The 16,820-nt window shown below is 40.3% G+C and overlaps 2 protein-coding genes across 2 annotated transcripts; one reads left to right on the top strand and one right to left on the bottom strand.

Annotated features, from left to right (window-relative positions):
* Positions 1 to 3,540: 3,540 nt before the first annotated feature.
* phospho2 (phosphatase, orphan 2) lies at positions 3,541 to 6,658 on the bottom strand. Its single transcript, XM_062389936.1, has 4 exons — positions 6,584 to 6,658; positions 5,968 to 6,044; positions 5,577 to 5,671; positions 3,541 to 5,498 (listed from the first exon to the last, which is right to left on the bottom strand). Exons 2-4 carry the CDS (start codon positions 6,036 to 6,038, stop codon positions 4,939 to 4,941), a joined length of 726 nt encoding a protein of 241 aa, XP_062245920.1. The 5' UTR covers positions 6,039 to 6,044; positions 6,584 to 6,658; the 3' UTR covers positions 3,541 to 4,938.
* A 584-nt stretch (positions 6,659 to 7,242) lies between these two features.
* Positions 7,243 to 12,568, top strand: LOC133955209 (synapse-associated protein 1-like). Its single transcript, XM_062389923.1, has 9 exons — positions 7,243 to 7,553; positions 8,081 to 8,199; positions 8,371 to 8,437; positions 8,899 to 8,972; positions 9,060 to 9,199; positions 9,456 to 9,607; positions 11,373 to 11,422; positions 11,526 to 11,682; positions 11,796 to 12,568. Exons 1-9 carry the CDS (start codon positions 7,340 to 7,342, stop codon positions 11,924 to 11,926), a joined length of 1,104 nt encoding a protein of 367 aa, XP_062245907.1. The 5' UTR covers positions 7,243 to 7,339; the 3' UTR covers positions 11,927 to 12,568.
* The last annotated feature ends 4,252 nt before the right edge of the window (positions 12,569 to 16,820 follow it).

The following is a 16,820-nucleotide window of genomic DNA, read 5'->3' as shown; positions in this document are numbered from 1 at the left end:
TCTCTCAGGGCATCCAGCAACCCAAGTTTCTCACATCATGGGGTCTCTGCAGTTATATTTATATTCAAGCTTGTCGTCTTTCAGTTTGAGACCAGGACTTTTGAATTTCACGTTCAGATTTTTTGTAATGCTCTCACTCAAAACCCTGCCCTGTGCTCACACTCAAATATATCCTGCCTGAACTCAGATTTCCTGGGCTCCCGCCTCAGCTCCTCTTGGGCTTACGCTGCCTCTTTACACACATGAAACGTTCGCTTTCGGCATCCTAATGGGTGGGAATTTTGACTTTTTACATATAAATATCCAAGAGCAGATGAAAAAATACAAGAGAGGACATTTCAGAAGCAGCATGAGCACGAGGAGAACAGCTCCAGCTTCTCCTACCGGTGGAGCAGGACTGAACAGAAACAAATGAACACAGTTTTACAACATCTTTCCTAGTGAGCTTTGTTTTTGTGTTCTGAAGGGTTATGCATATATCATCTGTATTACATATAAAAATGTGTGTATATACAAACAATTATATTGAATTATAATTATCACATTAAATAAGATTATATTGTACCGTTTTAGATTGTATTAAATTCTATGACATTATATAAGATTCCTCATCTATACTGCTTATCGAGGGTCACACGCGGGCTGGAGCTAATACACATTTTATTGAATATAAATATTATTTTAGAAGCTACTCCTTTCAAATTGTATCAAAACGTAGATGATTATAATTTGGATGGTTTGCAGAAGTCATGATCATCACGGTGGGGCATCTCTTGTGGTTTGCTCTTCAATATAGTTTGATGTGTTCCACAACACCGATCTAACAATGACATCGACCAGGATCACATGCACGCAATCCACATTATGTCACTCCAGTTGTCAACAGAGTGGAAATGAGACGACAGTGGCCGTAAGGAGAGGGGTGCAGTGGGGGAGGGTTAAGACACCTTTAGGCTGCGGCAGATTTAAATCAATGGGCCTGTTAAGGCAATAGGATTGGTTCATAGATTAAGATAAAACTAGATGTAGACCCTCACTATGAAAATGTTTATCAATCTGTTAATTATAGATTAGTCTATAGAATCTGAATATTGTGAAAAAAGGTCCAAGGTGACTTCCTCTGCTGTCTGATCATCAGTTCTCATCCTACAGATATTCAGTTTAAATTCATATGAAGAAAAAATCTGCAAACATTCATACAGTTTCTAAAATGTTTGTTATTTTAAAGACTATGTATTGATTTACAAAAAAAGTTATTTTGTGTTGATCAACTAATCAATAAGCTGCATGTAAGCTTGACTGCTCTTGGCACTGAGAGCTACAGTGACCTTTGGCACAACATTGGCATTCTCATAATTAATCTCAGTGGGAATCGACTGGGCAGTGATCTGCTGCACAGATGTGAAACAAATATCTGGACTTAGCAACATTTAAACAGTCAAACTTAACAACTGTGCTCAGAAAGGTAATGTTTATCTACGTGTTGTCTGACCAGGCTGCATTTACGCTGATGGATCTCGGTGCTGTCCTGCTTTCAAAAGCTGTGAGTTCATGTGAAGAGAGGTGTGATGTTTTTACACTCAGTGTGTACTTTTTACATGTATGTGGAAAAAGGGCCTGCAGCTCCTTAATTAAAACGTAACAGGCCTAGTCGCTGCAATGCATGCTGGTGTATCGAGTATTTTGCTGCTCTGGCACTTTGTGAGTCTGCTCTCTGACCTGAACACCGATCTCTCTAAACTAGTCACACGACAATTGCTCCAGTTTGACACCACACTACTGCACACAGTTGTTACTCGTCTCAAGCTTCCACCCGATGACGAGTAGAGTCAGACAGTAAAGAGAGCCTCCTGCTTGAATGATAAAAAACAGCTCTGATATGACTTTTGACAAGAAATCTCTTGTGCCAGTCTTTTTTTCTCATGTCAGTCTTGGGAAGAATATATATATATATATATATACACTTTTTCAACAGATGTATTCAGCTTATCACCTCATCAGTCAAACCACTGGATGATGCTTGGGTATCGACAACACAAGTTGCATTAATAATCAGTAGTGTTTGGATGGATTTTGGAGGCCTCGACCATAAGGGACCAGGCAGAATCACCCAAAAAACATACAACCTACATCATTACATTCTTCAATCTTCCTGCATACACTAAGTTAAAAGAAAAATAGTTAAGAGTTATTGTCAAAAAGCCACACCACCATCCCAGGCACATCAAATACATTTAGACACCCCAGTGTCGAACAAAACCTCTGAAATGTTGACGCTTTTGGCAGGAAGATAGTGGCATGGGGCCTCGTTAGAGGGTTTTCAACAGTGGTGTCTTTTCAGACTGCTGTACAAAGCCCATCAGAGACTTCAAGGGAGTTCTAACATAATTAAAATTTCTGTGGACAAATCAGCCGTTCTCAGGGGCCCTCTTTCAGCTCAGGGCCATGGGAAATTACCTGATTTCCAGACCCAGTTGCAAAGCTCATGTCAATAATGATATCATAGAAGACAATGATGGCTCTATAACCTTTACTACATGCACACACACACAAATATGTATGTCCCATGTGTTGTATCATTTTGCATCATCACTATCGGGTAAAACTATTTAATTTGTCCTGTAAAATATCTAAACATTTATCTGAGATTGTTAATGCTGACGGGCAGATGTTAGCATGCTAAACTATGATGGAGACCATGGTGAAAATCACAAGACAGAGACGTAGTAATTGTCATTGTGAGCATCTCATCATGTTGACATTAGCTTTCAGCTAAAACTGCAGCATCCCAGAACCGCAAACAAACTTTTCATTTACATATAAGATCAACATATTGTACCTCTCTGTAATCCTTCAGATGTTTTCTAACCACACCAGAACAGAGAATGGAGATATCACACTCAGGGGAGACATGATACAGCTGTTAGTGCTCTGTGTGCCAAAAAGATAATAAACTGGGAAACTTGTATTAGGTAAAAAAAAAAAGCCTTAATCACCCCACTTTATGCATGATGCCACATGACATTATAGTCAATTTCTTAAAAAGCGTGTCATTCTATTGGGTCAATTCAGGTAACAGACAGTCTTTGCAGGTGGGCGACCATCCTCATCGATCAGCCCATTGTCTTCTCCACGTGCTAGTTAGTTAACCAGCCAATTAGTTTAAACAGACAAGGACAGACTGTGTTTACCATTAACTGCTGTCTGACAACTGCGGATCATATGCTACTTTTCTTCAGTGGATCATTGTTTTACTTCAGTCCCTACATGCATAATCTTCCCATTTAGAGAACTACACTGACTGTCCCAGATAACCCAAATTCCCCCCAATAGATATAAACTCCTGACATAGAAACATTCAACTATTCTCTATTTATATTTGTGTAAGAAAAACAGAAAATGTAAGAATATAATCAATGTCCAACACCACATCGCTGCATTGTTATATGAGCTTTTTATTGTCACTCAGTGGTTGACCAAAGGAATCCACAAGGGTTCTGGATTTTATTACATCATTATAATTAACAAGATTAAGGATAATATATAATGTATGTTAGCATGTTGCCGCAAGTGTCACACACAAATCTCAAAACACGTTTTCCTGAACATTTAAATTCCCTTTGAATAATTGCTGGTGCATTAGCACAGCACTTTAACAACAACACTACAGTCCAGTGTTAACTTTAAAATAAACCTGGATTAAGTCCCAGGACTGTGGTGATATTGGCACAGATTCTGGATAATATGACTGAACAAAGCCTGAAAACATGAGAAGCATTCAGTGGATGGACGAATGGAAAAACACTTTGTTCAGAAATGTTATCCACATTACTCAAGTAAACCTCTGGGACAATGTATAATGATGACTTTTTGTTCATTTAGCTTAAAGTTATAAGGTTTATGTCATTCAAAAAAACACAGAGTTAACATGGATGACCTCAAACCTAAGACCTGAGATGTAAAAATGTTAAAAACAGTGAATTCAGTTAAAAAAAATAACATTAAACTGCTTTGACATTATTAGCAATTTACGTGAAAGGGCAGTCTGCAGTTTTTATAAACAAGTCTAAAGTTTCTATAAAGATGAAAATACTGTTTGATTTCTTCAATCTTATTAAAGGAAACTGATGTAAATCTATGTGGAGGCAGCTACATGGCTGCTGTAAACAGAGGTGTTTAAAAAGGAGTGTGTCAGTAAATCATAAATAATAGAATTACTGATACTTTAATCATCTTTTAAACATATGTTAGCTAAAGGTTGCACAAAGGCTTAACACATAACCAATAAGTGATCTCCTATATTCTTCCCTCTCATATCAAGTACTGATGGGTGAACAACATGATGGAACATGGTAACCACAGCTGATCTGAAACTTGAACACTGGTCTGGGGGATGGGGTATACTAATAAGAGTAACTTGGGGGAATTATGCCTAATTGCTTGTTCTTCCTGGTAGCTAACCATGAAGCTATACTCTAATGTCAGTCTGTTTAGTATGAAGACAGGAGGGGATTAGTTTAGAGTGGCAAAAATACAGGAAGCAAGTTGTTCCCTAACCACAATCAACACATTATGATTAATTTGTCTGGATTAGGACATAATGCTATTCAGCTCTACAACTGCTGTGATGCTCAGTGTTTCAACCGGCTTCCAGTCTTTACGTTGGGCTGAGCTAACAACTGCTAGCTTTATATTAACTGACCAGGCTTATCAGAGGTATTATTCCTGTCATCTGATTCTTAACAAGAAAGCAACCATTTGTTTGTTCAAATCAACCTTGATTTACCTTTACTTTTAGTATGATAAAAACTGTAATTATTTAAAAGAATCTTACAGGGAACAGCAAGAGCACCCTACAGTGCTGACCAGCCATTTGCAATATTTCCTTTACAACAGAGAAGTCAGTAAAATATTGTTCTAAATGGGCGCTGCCTACATCTACATAGTAGCCTTCAGTTCCTGGAGGATGTCTGTGCCGCTGCTCCAGGCAAGGACTCTGGCTCTCAAAGAAGTGTCGTGTTCCTGCCCTTCACGTTTGGCCAGCAGTTTCTCCAGGGTGAACCCCTTCCTGGGCATCACAACATCATGCCTCCTCAGACAGGAAGTAGGGCAGAAATCGTTCCCGCCATCGCCCACGTAAAATATACGCTGATACTCCACACTTACATCAGACCGCCCTGACAGGTAAAGCTCCAGGACTTTCCTCTTACAGAGGTTGACGGGGCATCGATCGCAATCGTGAGAGTGGTAGCACTGCACCTCCAAGTACCCGAGCTCGTTGAACTTAGCTGGGTTGGTGAAAACCTGGTCAACAGCCACCTGGAGCCCAGCTGCGTGGAGGATCCATTCTATGAACATGGTGTTGGAGTCGGAGATGACGATGCAGTCGATGGTGCTTTTATTCTCTGATATGAATGTCAGCAGGTCTGTCATTCCAGCTGTGAAGGGGATGGTCTCCATCACACTTCGGACCCTGTCAGGGCTGACCTCCTGGTCTCCTGGGCGAATGGACAAGTAGAACATTTTGTGCAGCTCTATGCTTGCATGAGTGAACACTAAATACAACTAATTCTCACCTATGTAGTTCATCACTCGACCCATGAACTCAGTCCAGTGGCCTTTTCTGTAGGAATTCTTCACAGAGTCAGGGAGAGTCTGATCTGGAAGGCATCTGAAAACACAGAGAACAAGAATAGACCCACTGTGGAGAAGACTGTGGTATTGCTCTACATACAAATATAAAGAAAACCTGTTGTAGATCTACAGCAATAAGGACAACATTAAACTTGGTCACTGATAGTGGTGACTGGTGATGCAGTCAGTGAGGTACATTGATCTACTCTTGTAAAATGAAAGCAGCAGTTCAATCGATTCAAACACGTTTGCAGCTTAAATATGTTCGTCTTACTTGTGGTTGTAGGGGATTATGTTGTGATTCATTCATTGATCAATCAATATGTAATTTACCTGATCACCCAGGTATCACTGTTGTCATCGACCACAGTGTGGTCAAAATCAAACACCATCAGAGTCTTCATTCTCACCTAGAAAAAACAATAATATTGTCTTTAATATAAAGTCTCTTTAAATAGCTGCGCAACAATTCTTGCTAGATAAAGCCATAGTACACATATTAACTCAGTCCTGTGAATAAGGACTGTTCGTATATATTATAAACGAATTAATATGTATACATTATCTAAGTAGATCATGCTATCTCAGACCATAACCGTCTCCCAAAACACTCTTTCATATTAATAAATCGTTTTCCTTCTAAAGCCGATTGAATCACAGCAACCGAATTCATCCTGCAATGTTTTGAGTTAATTTGAAATCACCACAAAGTTTAACTTTAAACTGACTACGTTTCAAATGACAGTTTTATTAAAGGAGACCGGTTTCATCTGGTCTGTTTATACCAGATCGGCCTAGCACAGCAGCTAGCCCTTCCATTATAATGCTGCTACGACGACTCCCATGAAATAACACATATTACAGTGATTTAGGCATTAAATTAACCCACACTGCAACGCTATAAACACATGCAACTATAACAAGCACAAGAAGTGATGCGACACGTTACCGGTGAACTGACGTCAGTCTGACGGACATGAATCTACCGCTGGCTTCTTCTTCTTCTTCTTATGATACAATAAAGATATGCCACAATTCTCACTGCAACACCGCCACCTGCTGTTGAAGTGTCGGCTTTTGGACTGGTGTTACGTTTACAATATTAATACAAAGTCTTCTACTATTATTACTAATGCTACGACTACCACTAATAATAATACAAATAATCATAATAATTCATGGATCTAGACACGTTTAGTGGACAGATATTTAAGACTTTGTGCTATTTTAAATAAAAATCCAGATCTAGGGAATTTTTCTGAGTTCTCATCAGAAGTCTGAAGCATTATTATTATTTTAACTTTTTATGATTATAATGATTATGTTTTATTATTGCATATAAAGCTACTGTCGTGTATATGTTAAATATAAACATGTTATCTTAATTTTTGTATATTCAGTATAAGTTTGTTGACTTGTTGAGATGAAGAATTTGATTTAGTTTAATTTTTTGTTATTTTCTTCAACAAAATGTAAATAGACTGAAAGTCACTCGAGTGTCCAGTGAAAGATCTGCAACCTGTTGCACCATAACACATTGAGGGCACCATTCCACCCTCTGAACACTGGGTGGCAGTAACAAGGAATTGAACTACACCTCAAAAACAACCATAAAAGAAGAGAAGCTGTCGGGGTATTTCCTGGTGGAATATTTCGACCCACTGTCTTCGCTGTGTTTCTTAAGCTTAGTGTGGTTAGCAGCACCATGTTTAAGGGTCTGGGTTCGTGGTTGGGTTTGGAGAACCCGACGTTAGTGAAGACGGCAGATGACAGAGAGCAGGAGGAGCAGGAGGAGGTGAAGGTGGAGGAGAAGGTGGTGGAGGCTCAGAACGAGGTAAATAAACAGCAGCCAGCTGGGCAGCATGGAGGAGAAGCTGAGGCCAACCTGGAGAACACGGAGCAGGGCAAAGGACTGGGAGGTGAGGAGGAACTGTTCACTCTGGTTGTTTTTCTCAAAGTGAGTTACCAGCACTTTGTCTCCTCGTCGCGTGAGGACATTGTTGACATGTTCACGTGACGTGGATCCACCTGTCTGTGGTCACTCCTCATTAAACCATTACATCAGTAGAAAGCAGCTCTCGGTCAAAGGTTCCCTCATTTAACTTAACTTAGTCTAGACACTATCTGATGTCTGCTGATGGTGTAGTTACAGTGCTGGTTTACAGCTACTGCTTAGTGTGTTCAAGTTAGGGTGTGCAGACTGTGCACTAGGACATTTAATACAACCGCAAGAAGGGTGTTGACATGATTGTTAGAACCAAGGACGACCACAAGCCAAATCGTCATGGCAGACCAAGTCATCAGTGTCGTGACCGAAGGGAAATATCTGGGCCATATCCTTTACAATCATTTATGCAATAATGAAGATGCGCAGCCAACAAAAATGTGACTGTATGTACTGATGATTTTAAAGTAACCTCCACTCCTATTCCTCCCCCAAATGAAGACTACATCTTCAGTTTTGCCTCTAGTGCCAGCAAGAAGATCACTGAGTCCATGGCAGAGACGGCTCAGACCATCAAGAAGACGGTGGAAGAAGGAAAGATCGACGGCATCATAGACAAGGCAGGTTGCTCTGCTGGCTCACTCGACGAGTTCAGCAGCTTTAGGAAGCACTGAAACAGCAGCTCAGGGTTCACGAGTGCAAACGTTGTTGTCGTGACTTTGCTCAGCATGACACTACAATATTATGACTATTGACTTTGTGGGTTTGTTTGTGTGCGTGTGTGTGATCAGACGTTTCTGGGTGACTTCCAAAAGGAGCAGGAGAAATTTGTTCAAGAGAAGAAATCAAAAAAATCTGGTAAGATCAGAATAAACAAAATATTATTTGCAATAAATGTCCAAATATTTAAAATTCTTCTCCAATGTCTCTTCTGGTAAATAATGTTGCTTTTCAAGGTAAACTACCTTGCAGTAAAGTCACATGCTTTGCATATCACATATATTGTGGCAAACGCTGCCGAGTATTTCCCTTAAATCTTGATGGCCTTTCTGCATACACAACTATAGAATTAAAATCCCAAAGAAATTCATTGTATTCTATTCAGAGTATAAATTCAGCTTAATTGGATTGATAATATTGACATTGTGGTTTTCATAAGTACTCAAAATGAGACCAGTTTCTAGTGTTATGCAGGTGATGTGACACCTCTCTGAATCTAGTTCTGTCTGATGCTTCTTTGTATGCTATGTCAATGTTGATGAAGTCACTGCACATCACTGAAGGTTTGTGTGTATATGTGTGTGTGTGCGTGCATGTAGAAGCAGCAGTGCCTCCATGGGTGGGCTACAATGAGGAGGAGACAATCCAGCAGCAAATCCTTGCTCTGTCGGCTGTAAGCAAAGAGACATATACCATATTAATAAGTGCTGGGTTATTGTCACTGCATGTTTTCGATTCTAACTCTGACTATTGATTCTAGGACAAGAGGAATTTCATGCGGGACCCCCCCGCAGGTGTTCAGTTCCACTTCGACATGGAGCAGATGTATCCTCTGGCTGCTACGATGCTGGAGGAAGATGAGCTTCTAAACCGCATGCGCTTCGACCTGGTTCCCAAACAGTGTGTAGCCTTTCAGCATTGTCATTCTGTGTGTGTCTGTGTGTCTGTGTGTCTGTGTGTTACTGTGTGTGTGCTTGCGTGTGTCCCCCTGCGTGTGTGCTTCCGTGTGTGCCCCGGCGTATGTGCTTGCGTGTGTGCCCCTGCGTGTGTGTGTGTTCCTGTGCGTGTCTGTTCGTGTGGTAACAGGAGACAAGTACTTTTGGCATCATTAAAATGATATCACAGAATCGATGTTGATGTGTTTGTGTTTTGACAGTGTGAAGGAGGAGGCGTTCTGGAGGAATTATTTCTACCGGGTGTCTCTGGTCAAGCAGTCGGCTCAGCTCACAGAGCTGGCAGCCCAGCAGCAGCAGAAGGACGGTGAGGACAGAGGAGCCAGTGTTTCACCTGAGGACGTCGTCTTAGCAGGTCAGACTCCTCCTCTATGCTCTAAGTAGGGTTCCAATCGCAGGATATCATGGTATATTACATTTCACTATTATTATCAGCATTACAGTGACCCTTCAATGAATGAGACATTAAGGTTATTTTGGATTAACAAACATTTTATAGAGCATGCAAGGGATATTCTCTTATCTTGTCCCATGTTCTAAATTGTGACAGTGTTTAGCTTAAAACTTCATCAAGGTGATGAGGTAACAAGCCAGTAGCCAGTCAGATTTACCTTTAGCCTCAGCATATCAGCCTGTATCATTGATTATAAGGCCAAAACACTTGATGACGCTACGGTACACAACTTAAGTTATGTCCTTAACACCTGCTGGCGGCCACTAACATCTGCTAGCACCTACTGGTAGAAATTCAAACGTACACAAGATATTCATCATCTTGTCCTGTATTCTAAAATATTATAGTTAAAGGTTGAAACTATTTTTGAATGGAGGTAAGGGTAAAAACTAGACTAAATAATGAAATAAAATAAATAAGAAATCAACACATCTCCCATTAAAACAACAGAAAGAACTTATACCACATTATAGACGTTAATCCCTGAGAATCCATTTAAAAAAAATCTAATTCTGTTTTTACAAATTTCAGCTCATCAGAAATAATCTCCATCCATTATAGCACACCTAAAATGCATATCACATCCACTGAGCTTGAGCGTGCCAGTGTAAACAGGAAGCAGATTTGAAAGGCAAATATTATGAAAGAGAAACAGCATTGTTGAAAAATAAGAGCTGGGTTGTCTTTTCATCGTCCGACGACGTGGGGAAAATTCGACTGACATGTTACTGTAGTCACTGCTGGTAGTCAAGTTGTGACTGATGAGACCATACATGTATCATGGAGAGAACATGGAGAGAGATAACAACACTGCATCATTGTTTCCAGAGGATCCCGTGTGTCCTTGTCCAGAGGCCAACAGCTCCTATTTTAGTTATCAATCTGAAATAGGGTCAGCAGGATTTTCAAAGGTCACCGGAGTTTGATAAACTCTAGGTGTAACCAAAAGTGACGTTTTTTTATACCTCATATAGATGGGTTTTATCTAGTGATGTGTCCTCCCGTGTCGAGGCTTCGAAGCGTGTGTTGAGTAATCAAGGATGATTTTTGTGAAGCGCGTATCAAGGCTTGTGTTGATGACGTATGTGATGAAGTTCGAAGCCTCGCGATCCGGCCGAAAAAGGAAACCGCCTGAAACCCAGAACTGTTGAGAACTGTTGTTTTTTAATAAAAATAAACTATTATCCTTAATGTACATGTGCCGTGTATTGGCATTACAAACAACATTAAATCATTTATAAAATTCAAAGCTTCACACATCAAAGCAGTTGTTTCATTATAATTACATTTACATTTAATGTCCACTTGATGGCGCAGTAGAGCAAATTAAGCATCATGAAGCTTCGGCCCATGAGCGAACCTATTGGATGGAAAGCTTCAAAGCTTCATGAAGCTTCATCTCGCCATCACTAGTTCTATCTGTGTTGATCGCTGGGGGGCAAAGAGTTTGACAGATCTGCCACAGACAGAGCTCTTGTAATGGAAACAGAGTTTACCTGTAATGAAAGAAACGTTAGGAAATTTAATATTATGATAATCAAGTTCATAATGTGTTTCAGATTGTAATCGTTTATGAAGTTGATGCAAAAAAACTCATGGCTGTGGTTTTATGGAATGGAACATTGTGATTTGCATAAAACTAAGTCACTGATTTATTTCTTTACAGACAATGTCAGACCAAAAACTCCACCAGTTTCCATCAGTGATAAACAAAAGGTACGTTTGTTTGTGTACCGTGTATTTTCCAACATTACTTTAAAAAGTTGATGAAGAGTCTCACAGAGAATTACTTTATCTGTCCCGTCTGCATCCTTGTCAGCCCCCTCAGGAGGAAGAGGAGGAGATGTCCACGAGTCCCGGAGTTTCCGAGTTTGTGAGTGATGCTTTTGACTCCACGGGGATCAACCAGGAGGACCTGAGGAAAGAGATGGAGCAGCTGGTGCTGGACAAGAAGGAGAGCCCGCCCTCTCCCGACGGTTAGTTTCAGAAGATATTATATTTGATGTGCTTATTCACCCAAGTTAGGAATTTGTACGAAAATATTTTTTGATTTTTTTTTCTCATTACTTTTCTTCTCCCTCACATCCAGACGAGTCTGCTGACTGGGAGAAGGAGCTGCAGCAGGAGCTCCAAGAGTACGAGATGGTCGCTGAGTGCGACAACAAAGATGAGCAGTGGGATCAAGAGATCGAGAAGATGCTCCAGTCCGACGACAGCTAGACGACCACTGTGTGTCTGTCTCCTGTACAGGCGGTGATCTGGCACCAGACCGGATGAATAGGGATGAATAGTGACCAGTGATGCACATGGGGATGAACTTCCACATCTTCTGCCCCTCCCAACTGTGACTACAATCTTGTTATTGTGTAGATCCAGTTAGTGTGTCAGTTTGTCCTCTGTGCTGGAAGCAGTGGTTATGGTCAGGCATATTAGTGAAGTACTGCTTCATTCCTCCTTCTTAAATTTGTTTGCCGTTCTCTGTTTCCCTTCTCTTTCTCTTTCTGATGGAAACAGCAGCTAGGGGGCGCTGCAGGGCAGGTACCAGGGATTTTTCAATGGAGAGGGCTTGTTGGAAATCACTGATCTGCATCAAATTCTGTCTTTGTTTCCACTGCTGCTTTGTGGTGGCTCGTAAAGACTTAGTCTAGTCTATTAAACGGTTAAATCGAATGTGAAGTTACATTTATGTAAATAAATGATTTAAAACTCTATACTTCTCTTCAAGTTGCATTCCCCTGTCGTTATATCCGCTTTTTGTAACACGGCAAACTGTCCTGTCCGCATGTTTTCTTTACATCATTTACATTGCAACTGTATGTTTTCTGTGTCATCAGTCATCCTTTAATAAATATTGATCTGTTATTATGGAAAATATACATCATGTTTGGACATGTGGACATAAATCAGTGGATCAACTTTACCGCTAAGAGGTGTGTCAGTTGTTTAGCTGATCCTCTGATTTCATTGGGGTTAACAAGATAATAAGAACACCTTTAACATACTGTAATAGAGAAATGGTCATATTAGTCTAAATTGGTTTCAGCTAACTGGACCTACTAAACTGCCAAGTGAGTGTGACTTTATATACAAAATATTTGGACATCAACATTACAACAATTATTTAGTCTTATTGATTATTCCTCTTATGAAGCACTTTGTAACTGTGCTAAGAAATGTGCTATACAAATAAAGCTTATCATTGTTATTATTATTCGATGTTCAAGGATAAATAACTTTTTATTGACTAGCCCCAGGATATACAAAGAAATGCAAAGACCAGACCATAATAAATGAACAATGAATACAATGGACTGTACTTATATATTGAAACATATGTAGAAAATGGTCTGTTAGAAAGATCATCAGGACACAAATTAAAGTTTGAATCTGGTCTTGTTGATGTGCTTGGAGGCAGCAGAGAAGCATTTAGATGATACGTCAAAGTTTGTAAAAATACTGCAGTATATATTTGATTAGGTCTAGCTTATTTGATTGATGGCCCACTGGATAATAGATCAGACAAATGAACCCAATGACAAAAAGAGACCTTTGAAATGTCCTTGTACTTGTTTATTCATGCAGTTGTAACAAGATGATACATCTACATTGAAGAGGAAAGCTCTAAGATTTGTTTCTGCTTTATTGGTGAGAGTTGTCTGAGATCTTTGATACCACTCATCTGTCTGTGAAATAGAAGGTCACAGTCAGCAGCACTTGTTTTGTGTGGAGTTTGCATGTTCCCCTCGTGTGCGTGTGTTTCCTCCTGCTCCTCTAGCTCCCTCATGTCCAAAAACATGCAGATTGGTGTGAGGTGAATTGGAGCCTCAAAAATGTACTTGAGGTGTGAATGTGAATGTGTGTTCTCTGTATGTCAGCCCTGTGATGGACTGGTGAGCTCTCTAGGGTTTTACCCCACCTCTCGCCCAATGTCAGCTGGGTTTGGCTCTAACTCGGCATTCCGACTATTGGATGGTATCTAAGAGGTCCAAGACATTAACTGTGCCTTTAGACTGAGATGTCTCACTGTGTTCAGCTCTTTAGAATCGCATGATCATTCCAGGAAAAAGCCCACAACCATCCACACAATATACTCTTTGGGCATGAAACTGGATATGTGGTTAACATGCACCAATACACTGCTAGGCAAATGTAAGGTGGAGTGAGGGCTGATTGCAGAGGTGGTGCGAGAAGAAAGTCGTTGAGGAGAGTGAGTCAGTAAGGGAGGAATGAGGGAAAGAAGGCCTGGATGTTTTGGGAACATAAAGTATGTAATCATGTTAAATGACACAAACGCATAGCTGTGCTGGTGCTAGCCAGACAGCCAGACGTGTCTCTGCATGCTCCTCACATTTCCGTAGAAAGCAGTTGCTGCAGCTGGAGTTTCAACACTTCTCCCAACACCATAAAATTAAGCGGAGGATAAATACTCATTTGCAAGTGGCAATCAATACTAGGATCAATAAGCCAATGTGTGTTGTGCTCTCTTTTTCCTTCTTCTACTCAGCAAGGTGTGTGCCCTGGCATAATGTGGAAAACAGGCAGCTTAGGGAACAGACTAAGAGCTGCACAGTGTGATCTCTCTTTTGTTATTTTGTCTGACACACACACACACACACACACACACACAAACCTGTCAATCCTATCTCAACATCACAGCCAGGGTCCACCAGCTGGTCGCATGCAGGTCACACAGTTGTCACCATGGTGACAAAGCTTGGCAGATGAGGTCCCATGTGTGTGGTTTATTGCTTGTGTGTGATGTTGGTTTAACATTCGTTTAATAATGCATAAAGGCGTCCCTGTGTGTGTGTGTGTGTGTGTGTGTGTGTTTATCCCTCATAGCCTGCAGATCTCTTTGTGTGTATTCCAGACAAAGAGACAGAATAAATGGATGTATGACAACCACGTCGAGAGATTGTCTGAAATAACTCAACACATCAGAGATTGTGATCTTAATGTCACACACTATGAATCCACCTTAACCACAACACAGTATTTTCTAATTTCGGTTATTTTAAAGCAGCGCTCAATAAAGCATGCTACATATACAGAAGGGACGGAGCCTTACTACAAAGGATCGTTTAGTATATTTAGCATATTTTTTATGTTTTTAGTACAACTGTGTTTCAAAATTATTATTAAAATTGAAGGTGCAATACCTCCCAGGTCTAACTGATGATAGCTGTTCACTGTAGTGCGTGCATTTCTGCTAGATGGTTAAAAGAGACATAAAACCTTGGTCAAATAATTGCTATAGGAGCCAAGAGAGGCCAATATTAAGTAGAATTTTATAAGATTACTACAGATGATGTATTTAAATATACAGCATTGACATATGTTTATTTGAAAACCATCGGAGCCTGTGAGGTTTAAAAGCAGAAATTCACACCGAAAGGCTCCAGGATTTTGATTCAGATCAACTAAACATCGTGTCATTTGGATCATGTGACTGAACTGATGAAGGAGAGGTCAGATCGACTCCTTTCAGGTTTGAATCCATAAGAGAGGAGACTTGGTTTTCTTGGTTTCATGCTTGTGTGACACAAACCACAGCAAACCTATATACAGACACTTGAAGTGAAAGTAGGAGTCACCCGACCATCCAATGAGATCAAAGTAACTATTGATATGTGGCAAAAACTGAATTGATTCAGCTTCATTCACTTCAACCATTTTTGCAAACCGAACTACTTGAAATATGCTTGAACACAAACTTCCATAGTATAAATGGCTGAACATGTGAAAGGTGTAGAGCTGATTTAAACCACTGTAAAACTGTTGTGTTCATGGTGAATGCCTATTCCTTGTTTTTATGATAGTGTTGTAAAGCCATTGAATGAACAGTGGGTGTGACCCTGAGGCCTCGAAACCTCGGAGGCCATTGTTGTTGAATTTAACAGGAACAGTGTGTGTATGAGTGGTCTGGAAAACAAGTCTGTGTTTTTTGAAACGTCCTCAGTAAGACTGACTCTGGGATACTTGAAGGATTTTTGAGTTTGAGGATGTGAGAGCATTGCATGGAGGTGAGATTATAGGTTATGGTCAAAGTTCAGTTGCAGAGAGAATGCACATCAAGTCAGAGCTTGCATCGGGAGAATTGCATCATGATTATTAGCATGTTGGTCCTGGTAAGTGCAGTAATACCTGCATATGTTTTCAGCATGTACAGTGTATTATTGTTAAAAGCTCATGTATTGTGTTGTGTCTTACTCTGAGCAGGTTGTTTACGCAAGGACACTGGAATCAGACATTCACAGACACAACCCTTCATTATCAACGTGAGATTTGATTTCTGGACGTAATCCCTCAGTGGTTGCTGGTGGGAAACCACAACAGCAGAAAGTGACTGAAACACCAAGGGCTGTTTATGTTACCTATCAGGCCGACGCTCGTGTAACTTGTGCCGCATGACAGACAACTAAAAGTATTTTCTTCAGGTTCAGGCTCACACAGTTTCTTTTGACCAAACTTGGAGCTTTTGACTGGAAATAGCGTTAGACACTCAGGGGCCATAACACAAGTATATGACATTGTTTTTATGCTCACAAGTGTGCACAGACATTTGCTGCACCTTGCCCTGCTAACGCTTATTGCTTAATGGTTAATCTATTACTGTAAGGAAGGCTGCAGTCACCAACACTGTCTGTTAGAAAATTGTTTAAAGCATATGAAGATGAATGATGAGATAATAACTCATGTTGGCTTGAGTCTGTCCTCCCTCCTTTTCATTTTCTCTCTGTTCTCTGTCTCTCACCTGTTTAGCAACCCTTTTATCCACTCTCACTTTCTCTGTCCCTCGCATCCACTGCACATCCTAAGTTTGGTCTGTGACTGTTTGTGTGTGTGTGTGTGTGTGTGTGTGTGTGTGTGTGTGTATGTGTGTGTGTACTTCTTTTTGTTGCCTCGTTAGGACCTTTTCCAGAATAAACACTGATCTTGTCAGGACTGGTAGACCTCATGGGGACCAAAGCCCAGTCCTAATTTGGCAAAACACCATTCCTGAAGTTTTGTTTAAGTTTGATGTTGAGATGTGAAATGTGGTTAGGTTAAAGTAAGGGTCAATCATGAATTGGTCATGGTTAAGGTGAGGGCATATTAAGGTTTTAGTTAGGCT

The sequence above is a fragment of the Platichthys flesus genome, chromosome 1 (assembly GCF_949316205.1).
Source record: "Platichthys flesus chromosome 1, fPlaFle2.1, whole genome shotgun sequence".
In the NCBI taxonomy this organism is placed as follows: Eukaryota; Metazoa; Chordata; class Actinopteri; order Pleuronectiformes; family Pleuronectidae; genus Platichthys; species Platichthys flesus.
The sequence above is the reverse complement of the archived record's forward strand: the minus strand, read 5'-3'. Positions and strand labels throughout refer to the sequence as shown.